Source organism: Callithrix jacchus, chromosome 9 (genome assembly GCF_049354715.1).
Source record: "Callithrix jacchus isolate 240 chromosome 9, calJac240_pri, whole genome shotgun sequence".
In the NCBI taxonomy this organism is placed as follows: domain Eukaryota; kingdom Metazoa; phylum Chordata; class Mammalia; order Primates; family Cebidae; genus Callithrix; species Callithrix jacchus.
The window spans coordinates 66,406,120-66,418,650 of NC_133510.1; the positions used below are offsets into that span (position 1 = coordinate 66,406,120).

At 43.6% G+C, this 12,531-nt stretch overlaps 1 protein-coding gene across 26 annotated transcripts in view; it reads left to right on the forward strand.

Annotated features, from left to right (window-relative positions):
* The window catches only part of CSAD (cysteine sulfinic acid decarboxylase), a 37,254-nt gene extending 26,786 nt beyond the window's left edge, over window positions 1-10,468 (forward strand). For 24 of the 26 annotated variants that reach the window (XM_078336569.1, XM_078336571.1, XM_078336572.1 and 21 more), the window contains 7 exons: window positions 6,775-6,891; window positions 6,973-7,037; window positions 7,293-7,374; window positions 7,828-8,027; window positions 8,215-8,266; window positions 8,394-8,483; window positions 9,426-10,468. In XM_078336569.1, the coding sequence (XP_078192695.1) occupies window positions 6,775-6,891; window positions 6,973-7,037; window positions 7,293-7,374; window positions 7,828-8,027; window positions 8,215-8,266; window positions 8,394-8,483; window positions 9,426-9,599 (780 nt within the window). In that variant the 3' untranslated portion in view covers window positions 9,600-10,468. The remainder of the gene's footprint in view (window positions 1-6,774; window positions 6,892-6,972; window positions 7,038-7,292; window positions 7,375-7,827; window positions 8,028-8,214; window positions 8,267-8,393; window positions 8,484-9,425) is intronic. The other 2 variants (XM_078336565.1, XM_078336566.1) reach the window with 1 other exon arrangement.
* Window positions 10,469-12,531: the final 2,063 nt, after the last annotated feature.

Sequence of the window (12,531 nt, forward strand, 5' to 3'; positions counted from 1 at the left end):
AGCAATGAGAATAGTGATGTTTCTCTTTTTATTTTATTTATTTATTTTTTGAGATGGAGTTTCGCGTTTGTTACCCAGGATAGAGTGCAATGATGTCATCTCGGCTCACTGCAAACTCCGCCTCCCGGGTTCAAGCGATACTCCTGCCTCAGCCTCCTGAGTAGCTGGGATTACTGGCATGCGCCACCACGCCCAGCTAATTTTGTATTTTTAATAGAGACGGGGTTTCTCCATGTTGGCCAGGCTGGTCTTGAACTCCCGACCTCAGGTGATTTACCAGCCTCAGCCTCCCAAAGTGCTGGGATTACAGGCGTGAGCCACCATGCCCGGCCTGTTTCTCTTTTTAATTATATAAACGTTATGATAATAGCTTTATTGATATATAATTCACATGACATGTAATTCACCTAACATATAATTTACCCACTTAAAGGGAACTATTTAGTGGTTTAGCATATTTGCAGAGTTGTGCAAATGTCATCATCATCAGTATTAGAACATTTTTATCACCCCCAAAAGAAACCCCATACCCTATAGCTGCTGCTCTCTAATTCTCCCAAAACTCCCAGTGCTAGGCAACCAGTCATCTACTTATTGTCTCTATAGATTTGCCTGTTCTGAATTCTGGAATCATGCTATACATGCCTTTTGTGATGAGCTTCTTTTACAAAGAATAATCTCTTCAAAGTTCATCCAAGCTGTAGCATATACCAGAACTCCATTTTTTTGTATGGCCAAATAATATTCCATTATATGAATATACCACATTTATTTATCCATTCATCAGTTGTTGGACATCTGGGTTGTTTCCACTTGGGGCTATTATGAATAATGCTGCTATAAACATTTGTGTACAGGTTTCTGTGTGAAAATATGTTTTTATTTCTCTTGGTTATATATCTAGGAGTGGAATTGCTGGGTCATATGGTAACTCTGTATCTAACCTTTTGGGAAACTGCCAGACTGTTTTCCAAAGTGGCTGCACCAGTTTACCGTCCCACCAACAATGTATGAGGATTCCAGTTGCTCCACATACTCACCAGCTCTTGTTGTATCTTTTTTTGATTATACCACTTTTGGGTGTGAAGTGGGATCTCATTGTGTTTTGATTTCATTTTCCCTGGTGACTAATGATGTTGACCTTCTTGTCATGTGCTTATGGGCCATTTGTATGTCTTTGGAAAAATGTCTATTCAGATCTTTCACCCATTTTGTTTTTCATAGAACTTTTATTCCAGTAAGGAAGACTGACATTCACAAATATGTGTACAAATCTGCATATGTGCTAAGATGGTGAGGTACATTGTGCTCTTTGAGCACACAATACAGGATAATTGACCTAATCAAGAGGTGAAGGAGTCAGGGAAGACTTCCCTCAGAAGGGATGGTTGAGCTGAGACTGGAAGGGAGAAAAGAAATGAACTAGGTTGTGCTCCTTTGGGTAGACAAGAAGATTCTGTGTGTGTGCAGAGGCCATGGGATATTTCTGGAATTGAAAATATGGAGCAGGAGCAGCTTCCCTCCTTTGCCTGGACTGTTTCCACTCTACCTGTAGCCTTCCTCATCCATGGGTACTTGCTTGGGGCTGATGCTGCCATCCACCCTAGTCTCCCAGTCATCAAGGGAGCATTTGGAAGTGTGTGGAGCTGTTTTATTTTGTGCTGTTTTGTGATTCTAGCCAGAGGGCATTACTGCATTTACTGAGAGAGAAACATGGATACTAAACATTTCTGCAGTGTGCAAGGATAGCTCTACATGCCGGTAGGGTCTCTGTTGAGAATCTACTGCAAGTTCTACCTTTTTTTTGTGTGTGTGTGTAACATAAAATTTATAATCTTAACCATTTTTACATGTACAGTTCAGTAGTCTTAAATACATTCACATTGTTGAGAAACCAGTCTTCAGAACTCTTTTCATCTTGTTTTTTTTGTTTTTGTTTTTGGAGACAAAGTGTCACTCTGTCCCCCAGGCTGGAGTAGAGTAGCGCAGTCTCAGCTCACTGCAGCCTTTGCCTCCTGGGTTCAAGCAATTCTTTCCCAGACTCCTGAGTAGCTGGGATTACAGGCCCCTGCCACCACACCTGGCTAGTTTTTGTATTTTTAGTAGAGATAGGATTTTGCCACATTGACCGGGCTGGTCTCGAACTCCTGGCCTCAAGTGATTCGTCCACCTTGGTCTCTCAAAGTGCTGAGATTACAGGCATGAGCCACTGCACCCAGCAGAACTCTTCAATTTGTAAAACTGAAACTCTATATCCATTGAACAACAACTCATTACCCCCTCCTCCAGCTTCTGGCAGCCACCGTCTACATGACTTTGTCTGTTCTAAGTACTTATGTAAGTGGAATCATATGGTATTTGTCTTTTTCTATTGGCTTATTTCACTTAGCGGAATGTCCTCAAAGTTCATCCAGTTGTAGCATGTGAAAATTTTCTTCCTTTTTAAGACTGAATAATATTTCATTGTACATACATGTTACATTTTACTTATCCATTAATCTGTTTGGGTTGCTGTTTGGAATCTCTTCGAGATCCTGCTTTCAGTATTTTGGACGTATACCCAGAAGTGGAATTGCTGAAGCCTAGGGTAATTCTATTGAATTGTTTTTGAGGAACTGCCATACCGTTGTCTGTAGTGTCTGTACCAGTTTACATTCTCCTAGTGCGCAAGGGTTCTAATTTCTTCATGTTCTTGTCAATGCTTTTTTTTTTTTTTTTTTTTTTGAGACAGGGTCTTGCTCTGTCATCCAGGCTGGAGTGCAGTGGCATGTTCATGGTTCACTGCAGCCTTGACCTCCCACCTCAGCCTCCCAAGTAGCTGAGACCACAGGTGCACACTGCCACACTTGGCTAATTTTAAACATTATTTTTGGTAGAGACCCATCTCTACCAAAATCTTACTTCACTGTGTTGCCCAGGCTGGTCTCAAACTCCTAGGCTTCAAACCATCCTCCCACCTCAGCCTCTTAGAGTACTGGGATTACAGGCATGAGCCACCACATCAGGCCATTTTCTGTTATTTTGATAGGTGTTATCCTAATGGTTGTGAGGTAGTAACTCATCATAGTTTTGATTTGCATTTCCCTAATGATTAGTAATGCTGAGCATCTTTTCATGTGCTTAGTAATTTATATTTATATATATATATATATATATATATATATATTTTTTTTTTTTTTGAGATGGAGTTTCGCTCTTGTTACCCAGGCTGGAGTGCAATGGCCTGATCTCGGCTCACTGCAACCTCCGTCTCCTGGGTTCAAGCAATTCTCCTGCCTCAGCCTCCCGAGTAGCTGGGACTACAGGCACGCACCACCATGCCCAGCTAATTTTTGTATTTTTAGTAGAGATGGGGTTTCACCATGTTGACCAGGATGGTCTCGATCTCTTGACCTCATGATCTACCTGTCTCGGCCTCCCAAAGTGCTGGGGTTATAGGTGTGAGCCACCGCGCCCGGCCGTAATTTATATCTTTATTGAAAAAATGTCTAGTCTGATCCTTTGCCCCTTTAAAAAATTATGTTGTCTTTTTATTACTGAGTTATAGGAGTTCTTCATATATTCTAGATGTAAGTCCCTTATCAGATATGTGATTTTCAGATATGTTCTTCCCATTCTATAGGTTGGCTTTTTACTTTTTTGAAACTTTTATTTTAGATTCAGTAAGTACATGTGCAGGTTTGTTATAAGGGTATATTTTGTGATTCTGAGGTTTGGGGCGTCCAGGTAGTGAGCATAGTACCCAATACGTATGTTTTCAACCTTTGCTCCCCTCCCTCCTGCTTCTTATAGTCCCCAGTGTCTGTTGTTCCCATCTTTCTGTCCATATGGACTCAGTATTTAGCTCCCACTTATGAGACCATGTGGTATTTGGGTTTCTGTTTCTGTGTTAACTCACTTAGGATACTGACCTCAGCTGCATCCATGTTGCTACAAAGGACATTTCATTATGGCTGCATAATATTTCATGGTTTATATATGCCACATTTAAAAAAATTTAATCTACTGTTGGTGGGCACTTAGGTTGATTCCATGTCTTTGCTATTGGACTTTTCACTTTTTTGATAGTGTCCTTTGAAGTACAAAAGTTTTAAATTGGCTGGGCATGGTGGCTCACACCTGTAATCCCAGCACTTTAGGAGGCTGAAGAGGGCAGATACCTCAGGTTGGGAGTTTGAGACCAGCCTGACCAACAAGAAGAAACCCCACCTCTACTAAAAATACAAAATTAGCTGGGTATGGTGGCGCAGGCCTGTAATCCAGGCTACTCGGGAGGCTGAGGCAGGAGAATCGCTTGAACCTGGGAGGCGGAGGGTGTGGTGAGCTGAGATGGCGCCATTCCACTCCAGCCTGGGCAAAAAGAGTGAAACTTCATCTCAAAAAACAAAAAAAAGTTTTACAATTTGAAGTCCAGTTTATCTAGTTTTTCTTTGGTTGCTTGTTTTTGGTGTTATATCTAAACTAACTCTCTGTTTAAAAGATTCACTCCACTGTTCTAAGAGTTTTATAGTTTTAGCTCTGATATTTAGGCGTATGATCCAATATGAGTTAATATGAGGGTGTGATGTGGATATCCAGTTGTCCCAGCACCATTTGTTGAAAAGACAGTTTTTTCTCCAATAAATTGTCTTGGCATTCTTGTAAATCAGTTGACTGTAAACTGAAATCAGTTGACTGCTATTTCTGGGTTGTCAGTTCTGTTCCATTGATCTGCATGTCTATCCTGTAGACCACATTGTCTTGATTCAGCTGTAGCTTTGTAGTATGTTTTGAAATCAGGAAGTGTGAGTCCTCCAACTGTGTTCTTTTTTCAAGATTGTTTTTGGCCAGTCTGGGTTCCTTGAATTTCCATATGAATTTAAGATCAGCTTGTCAGTTTCCGCAAAGAGGGCAACTGGGATTTTGATAGGAATTGTGCTTATTCATCAACATGAAACATCTTTCCATTTATTTAGGGTTTAATTTCTTTCCACAGTGTTTTATAGTTTTCAGAGTATATTCTTTTGTTAAATTGATTCTTAAGTATTTTATTGTTTGGTGTTTTTGTAAATGAAATTGTTTTCTTAATTTCATTTTTAGATTGTTGCTAATATGTATAGAGATAAAATTGATTTTTGTATATTCTGTCTTTTGGAAGAGTTTGTGATCTGTTATCAGTTTTTTCATTAAATGTTTGATGGAATTCATCAGTGAAGCCATCTGGGCCTGGGCTTTTCTTTTCTTTTTTTTTTTTTTAGAGATGGGGTTTTACCATGTTGGCCAGGCTGGTCTCAGACTCCTGACTTCATGTGATCCACCCACCTCGGCCTCCTAAAGTGCTCGGATTACAGCCATGAGCCACTGCGCCTGGCCCCCTTTTCCTTTTAACATAAAAAAAAAAAAATTGCGACAGAGTCTTGCTCTGTTGCTGAGGCTGGAGTGCAGTGGCACAATCAGGGCTCACTGCAGCCTTGACCACCTGGGCTCAAGTGATCCTCCTGTCTCAGACTCCCACTGTGGTAGGTTTTTTTTTTTTTTTTTTTTTTGAGATAGGGCCTCACTCCATTGCCCAGGCTGGAGAGCAATAGTGTAATCATAGTTCACTGCAGCCTTGATCCCCCAGGCTCAAGTGATCCTCCTACCTCAGCCTCCCAGGTAGCAGGGACTATAGGGGTGCGTCACTATATACCTGTGTATTTTATTTTTTTGGTAGAGATGAGGTTTTGCTAGGTTGCTCAGGCTGGTCTCAAACTCTTGGGCTCAAGCGATTCTCCTGCCTTGGCCTCCCAAAGTGCTGGGATTACAGGCATGAACTACCACATCCAGCTTGTGGTAGTTTTTAAAATTACTAATTCAATGTCTGCATAAACTTTTGTACTATTCAAATTTATTTATTTATTTTTGAGACAGAATCTCACTCTTTTTGGCTGGAATACAATGGCATGATCTTGGCTCAGAACCCAACCTCTGCCTCTTGGGTTCACGCAATTCTCCTGCCTCAGCCTCAGCCTCAGCCTCCCGAGTAGCTGGGATTACAGACATGTGCCACCACACCCAGCTAATTTTTGTATTTTTTAGTAGAGATGGAGTTTTGCCATGTTGGCCAGGCTTGTCTCGAACTCGTGGCCTCAAGTGATCCGCCTGCCTTGGCCTCCCAAAGTGCTGGGATTACAGGCATGAGCCACTGCTCCTAGCCTGTTTATTTTTTGAGACAGAGTTTCACTCTGTTGCCCAGGCTGGAATGCAGTGGCACAGTCATAGTTCGTTGTAACCGCAAACTCCTGGGCTCAAGCGATCCTCCCACCTCTGCCTCCTGAGTAGCTGGGACTACAGGCATGAGCCACCACACTTGGCTAATTAAAAAAAAAATTTTTTTTTAGAGATGGTCTTGCTATGTTGCCCAGGATAGTCTTGAACTCTTGGCCTTGGCCAATCCTACTGCCTTGGGCTCCCAAAGTGCTGAAATTATAGGTGTGAGCTATTATACCTGGCTCAAAATTTTTTCAGTAGCATTTAGATCTTCTAGTAAAACATTAAGGTTTTTTGAGAATATGAGCTTTAGAAATAAAAACCTAGGTTCAAAGACCTATGTTCAGTGTCCATCTCTGGAGCTTCTGCTTGGATCTTTGAACATCAATGTTTCTACCTGCACATTAAAAAGGACGGTAATACATTGTTGTGAGGTTGAAATGGCTGTTTTAGGCATGCAAACAGCTTAGAGCTGGGCCCAGCACTAGGCTCTGAGTAGCTTTTGAGATGACTTTATGTCTTTCTCCCTCTACATTTTGGCAACAGGGTGCTGTGCCGTTCCTGGTCAGTGCCACCTCTGGTACCACTGTGCTAGGGGCCTTTGACCCCCTGGAGGCAATTGCTGATGTGTGCCAGCGTCATGGGCTATGGCTGCATGTGGATGTGAGTGGGACTTGGCTTGGTGGGTATGGTGGGGTGGGCTGAGCCAAGGCCAAGGCCCACACTGTTCCTCCTGCTCCACAGGCTGCCTGGGGTGGGAGCGTCCTGCTGTCACAGACACACAGGCATCTCCTGGATGGGATCCAGAGGTGCATATGGTCCCTTTCTTCCCAAATCCCACCCTTCAAACCATTGATCCAGAGAATCATCATGGACTAGGGAGTTTAACATGGCTGGGGAAGGAGGCTGATGGGAGGGGGACTGGAGAGAGCATGGATTGGAGCTGGGAGGTCAGACATATCAATTCTTCCTGATGCTGGGTGAGGGTAAGACCAAAGCCCCATTACTAGGGGTCTGGAAAAGGAGGAGGGGCCACTGACCTGCCTTTGCTCTACCCCATCCAGGGCTGACTCTGTGGCCTGGAATCCCCACAAGCTCCTCGCAGCAGGCCTGCAATGCTCTGCACTTCTCCTCCAGGACACCTCGGTGGGTCTGCCTCTGCCCCTGCACCGGCCCCACCTCTCTCTCTGGAGTGCTGCCTTCTCTATCCCACCTTAGATAAGGTCCAGGCCTTTCTTTATTCTCCTTACCCCATCCCTTCTGAAGCTGCATCTTTGCTACCACCCTTCCCTGTCTTAGGCTCCTTCACTCCCCCAGGGTCCTGTCTTCACGCAAAGGGAAAAGTTTCCAGCTTGAAGTTGAAGTCAGAGGTATCCTGGAGTTTCTAGCTTGAAGTTGCTGTCAGAGTTTGGGAAGAACACTGAGTATTGGGAGGACACCCAAAGAAAGAGGTTGGAGCCAGCAGGCAGTGGTCCCAGCAGTGCTGCCTGGTTCCAGGGAAAGAACAGGGTGTCCTGAGCTACCACCCGCTCAGTGCAGCCCTGGAAAAAAGCCTCAGTGGAGAGGGTAGGGTCTAACAGTGTCCTCACCCTGACACAGAACCTGCTCAAGCGCTGCCATGGTGCCCAGGCCAGCTACCTTTTCCAGCAGGACAAGTTCTACGATGTGGAACTGGACACCGGAGACAAGGTGGTGCAGTGTGGCCGCCGCGTGGACTGTCTGAAGCTATGGCTCATGTGGAAGGCACAGGGCAGTCAAGGGCTGGAGCTGCGCATCGACCAGGCCTTTGCCCTTGCCCGGTAGGCGGGTGGAGGGTGTGTGTGGGGGTTGTCCTTGTTTCCCTCTCCTGGGTCCATACCCCTCCCCCTTTCCTACTCATAGGATTACTTTTCTCTGTCTCTCTGTGGCTCATTCTCTGTGGTCCTCTTCTGTCTCTGGATCTCTGCTTTTCCTCCTGACCTGTGGTTTCTCACTGTCTGTTCACAGGTACCTGGTGGAGGAAATGAAGAAGCGGGAAGGGTTTGAGCTAGTCATGGAGGTAGGACCCCCTTCTCTTTTGCGGCCCCCAACCCCCAACCAAAGCACTGGTAGAGAAAAAAGCGCAGGGAGAGGGAAAACTGTCACCCTGCCTCAGCTCACAGCTTCCTCTTTCTCATTCCTCTCAGCCTGAGTTTGTCAATGTGTGTTTCTGGTTCGTGCCCCCCAGCCTTCGAGGGAAGCAGGATAGTCCAGATTACCACAAAAGGCTGTCGAAGGTAGGGGTGCTCTGCTGCTCTGCTTACCGGTTAGGGAGCTGATGCAGTTTATGCGCTTCTGCCGTCTGCTGGCTGGGAGCGGCATGGCAGGTGCCCTTGACGATTTCTTGCTCTGAAGCGTGGGCGCCCTCTTTTTCGGTAGGGGTGGGGATGGAGATCGGGAAGAAGGTATGTTTCTGGAAAATAAGAAGAAGGGGGGTATTACAGGAGAAATCAGAGAAGTCACCAGTGTGTAGTACACAGAGCCCTGTGCTGGCAATTGGGCTGAGACCTCTGGCTCAGGACAGATATGAGGCAGAAAGATCATGGAAGAGCCTTATCACCCATGCTGGGGACAGAGCAACCTGGGAAGGTCAGTCCAGAAATGCCACCTACAGGTGATGAGCTGTGTCATATCCTGCTCCCTAAAGATAGAGTGCTGCCAGGTGCTACAGATGATCTGAAGGGACAAGTGTTCTCACCCTTATGGAGTTGTTATTGTAAGACAAGAGTTACCCACTTGAAAACAATGTGTTCAAGGCAATTTTGTAAATGACTTGCTAGATCACAGGGCACAGATTAATATTATCAAAAATATTACAGGAATTAAGAGAGGGGAGAAGAGGGTGTTGACTAAGCCTTAGATGACCAAGGCTTGAAGTTAGAGTAAAGCAGTGTTAGGAATCAGGAGAAAGTCAAGATTTGCCAGAAAATGGCCCACATGACAGATTTCTTGGAGAAAGGAGAAATGGGGAGGAAAGCAGAAGACAGAGAAGGCCAAGCAGTTAGATATGGCAGAAAAGATAAACTGGGGCCAAGGTCAAGGTCAGAGGGGACTGCTACCCCCAGAAGGTGGCTGGGTGGGAGGGAGAAGGGTCTCTGGAAGCCTGGCAGGCCAAGAAGCCAGCCTACCTGTCAGCCAACCCCAGGCTGCAGCTGGAATCTCTCTCCACCCTCCCACAGGTGGCCCCTGTGCTCAAGGAACGCATGGTGAAGGAGGGCTCCATGATGATTGGCTACCAGCCCCACGGCACCCGGGGCAACTTCTTCCGTGTGGTTGTGGCCAACCCTGCGCTGACCTGTGCTGATATAGACTTCCTCCTCAACGAGCTGGAGCGGCTCGGCCAGGACCTGTGAGCCTTCTCCTCCTCACTGCTGGCCTTGGCATCACCCCTCAGAGTCACTGCATTTCCTCCCTGTGCTCTCAAGAACAGCCTTTGAGGCCGGGTGTAGTGACTCATGCCTGTAATCCCAGCACTTTGGGAGGCCGAGGCAGGTGACTCATTTGAGGTCAGGAGTTTGAGACCAGCCTGGCCAACATAGTGAAACCCTGTCTCTACTAAAAATACAAAAATTAGCTGGGTGTGGTGGCGTGCACCTTTAATCCCAGCTACTCGGGAAGCTGAAGCAGGAGAACTGCTTGAGGCAGAGGTTGCAGTGAGCCGAGATCACACCCCTGTACTCCATCCTGGGCAACAGAAGGAAATTCCATCTCAAAATTAAAATAAAATAAATAAATAAAAATGAATAAATAACAGCCTTTCTAGGCCACAGTGACCTGCACAATGTTTATATGCTTTGACCTACTAACTCTTCCTCCTAACTAAATATTTGATATTAGGAGAATGTTAAAATAAATTACAGCATATCTATATGATGGAATGTTATTGTGCCATTAAAATGATGTTTACAAAGATAATTTTTATTAACGTAAAAATAACTAATGTAATTTATGTTGAAAAAGCTAGATACAAGACTTTATATATAGTCATATCTGAGCTGTGTTAAAAAATACATAGGAAAAGGCTGATAAAATGACATATGGCAAAATGTTAATAGTTTTCCCTGGAATAGGATAATAGGCAATTTTAAAACAGACTGCTTTAGAAAAACAAAACGAAAAAAATAGACTCCTTTATATCTTTTGATCTCCCTTCCTTTTACTATGTAATGAACATGCATTACTTTTGTAATAGGAAAATAATAAAGTTAAAATTCCAAATGCATTCTTTTGGTATGTTTTTGAAGTTTACTAACATTCAGTGTTTTTGAAATTTACTGACAGTCAACCCACTGAGCGCAGTGGCTCACACCTGTAATCCCAGCACTTTGGGAGGCCAAGGCAGGTGGATTACCTGAGGTCAGGAGTTCTAGACCAACCTGGCCAACATGGTGAAACCCTGTCTCTACTAATAATACAGAAATTAGCCGGACATGATGGTGGGTGTCTGTAATCCCAGCTACTTGGGAGGCTGAGGTGGGAGAATTGCTTGAACCCAGGAGGCAGAGGTGGCTGTGAACTGAGATCACGTCATTGCACTCCAGCCTGGTTGGCAGAGTGAGACTCCGTCTCAAAAAATAAAACATTCAACAAAATAATGGAGAACTTATGTGGCTGGGTGTGGTGGATCATGCCTATAATCCCAGCACTTTGTGAAGCTGAGGTGGGAGAATCACTTGAGCCTGGGAGTTCAAGACCAGCCTGGACAATATAACAAGACCCCATCTCTTAAAAAAATTTTTTTTTAAAAATTAGCCAGACGTAATGGTGCACATCTGTAGTCTCAGCTGTTTCAGTGGCTGAGGTGGGAAGATTGCCTGGGCCCAGGAGGTTGAGGCTGAAGTGAGCTGTGATTGCATCACTGCATTCCAGCCTGAGTAACGGAGTGATAATTTGTCTCAAAAAAGTAAAATTAAAAGGCAGTGTAAGAGAGGAACTTTTTTTCCCAAAAACCTTTACCAGGAGAGAAAAAAGCAGAGTCATCCTATAATCAATTTTACTTTGGTGACACTGAAACAAAATCGGCACTGATTGTATCTTGAGACCAGGGCCTTAAGTAATTATCAATCTTGAAAAATCTTAACATGCACACAAAGACTTTTCTTCTGCAATTTAAACAATAGAAAAGTGAACAATAATGACAACAATGAACTGTATGTCCCGTGGTTTTGTGACTGTCATACATAAAAACATCCATCCATGTAACATTTAAAATCCTAGCTGGTGTTGCGTCTCAGTCCCTTTTTGGGAAAGAGACAGCTACATGAGTTATTAAGGACAAGTGACAAGTCTGCCAGAACTTTTTGTTATTTCCAATTCCAAAAAGTATCATTTATGGAAATAGTAACGTGGCCATGTAAAAGTCTTCCAAAGTTATTTGAAGAGTTAAATACAGACTGTACAAACCATAGCAAAAGAACATCCAAATCTCCGACACAATGATTTTGACCATTTAGAGAAAAAAAGCATTTCACAAATTACTAGTAATTCCCCTATAACATAGTTGTTCTTGTTTCGAATGGTATTTTAATTTCCTCTAACAATAGAATTTTGGAGACCATCAATGTATCCTCTTAAAGGATTCTGTGTATCTGCAAAATGTCTCAACTATAGTTAAAAAAAAGAGGTTAATGGCTGCCAGGGGCTGGAGGTAGGGTGATACAGGGAATGATGATAATGGGTACAGCGTTTCTTTTAGGGATGGTGAAAATGTTCTAAAATAGATTGTGATGATGGTTGCACAACTCTGAATACACTAAAAATTGTTGAATTTTAAACTTAAGTGCATGAATTTTGTGGTGTATGAATTATATCTCAATAAAGCTATTTTATTTTTTTAAAATGGGGTTTCACCATGATGGCCAGGCTGGTCTTGAACTCCTGACCTCAGGTGATCCACCCACCTCGGCCTCCCAAAGTGCTAGGATTACAGGCGTGAGCCACCGCACCCGGCCAAAGCTATTTAAAAGAGAAAAAAAAGTCTGCTTTTCAACTCAAAGCCAGAAAGCAAAAACAAAAATAAAATCTTCAGATTCCTTAAATCATCTCCATTTCAGAAATATTTTAAAGAGAGGCCAGAAGAACAGAACATAAAATCAGTTAATCACCTGGGTTTTTTTTTTTTTCAACTTCATAAAACTGATGCTTCTTTTCCTCCTTTCCCAAAATTCAGCCTCAAAATCTCTGGATTCAATAATGGTATACTCTATATTTTAATTATTTATTTTTAAAGTTTCTGTCTCACCCAATTGGAATGTAACCTCTGAGAGCAGAGAGCTTACATTTTGC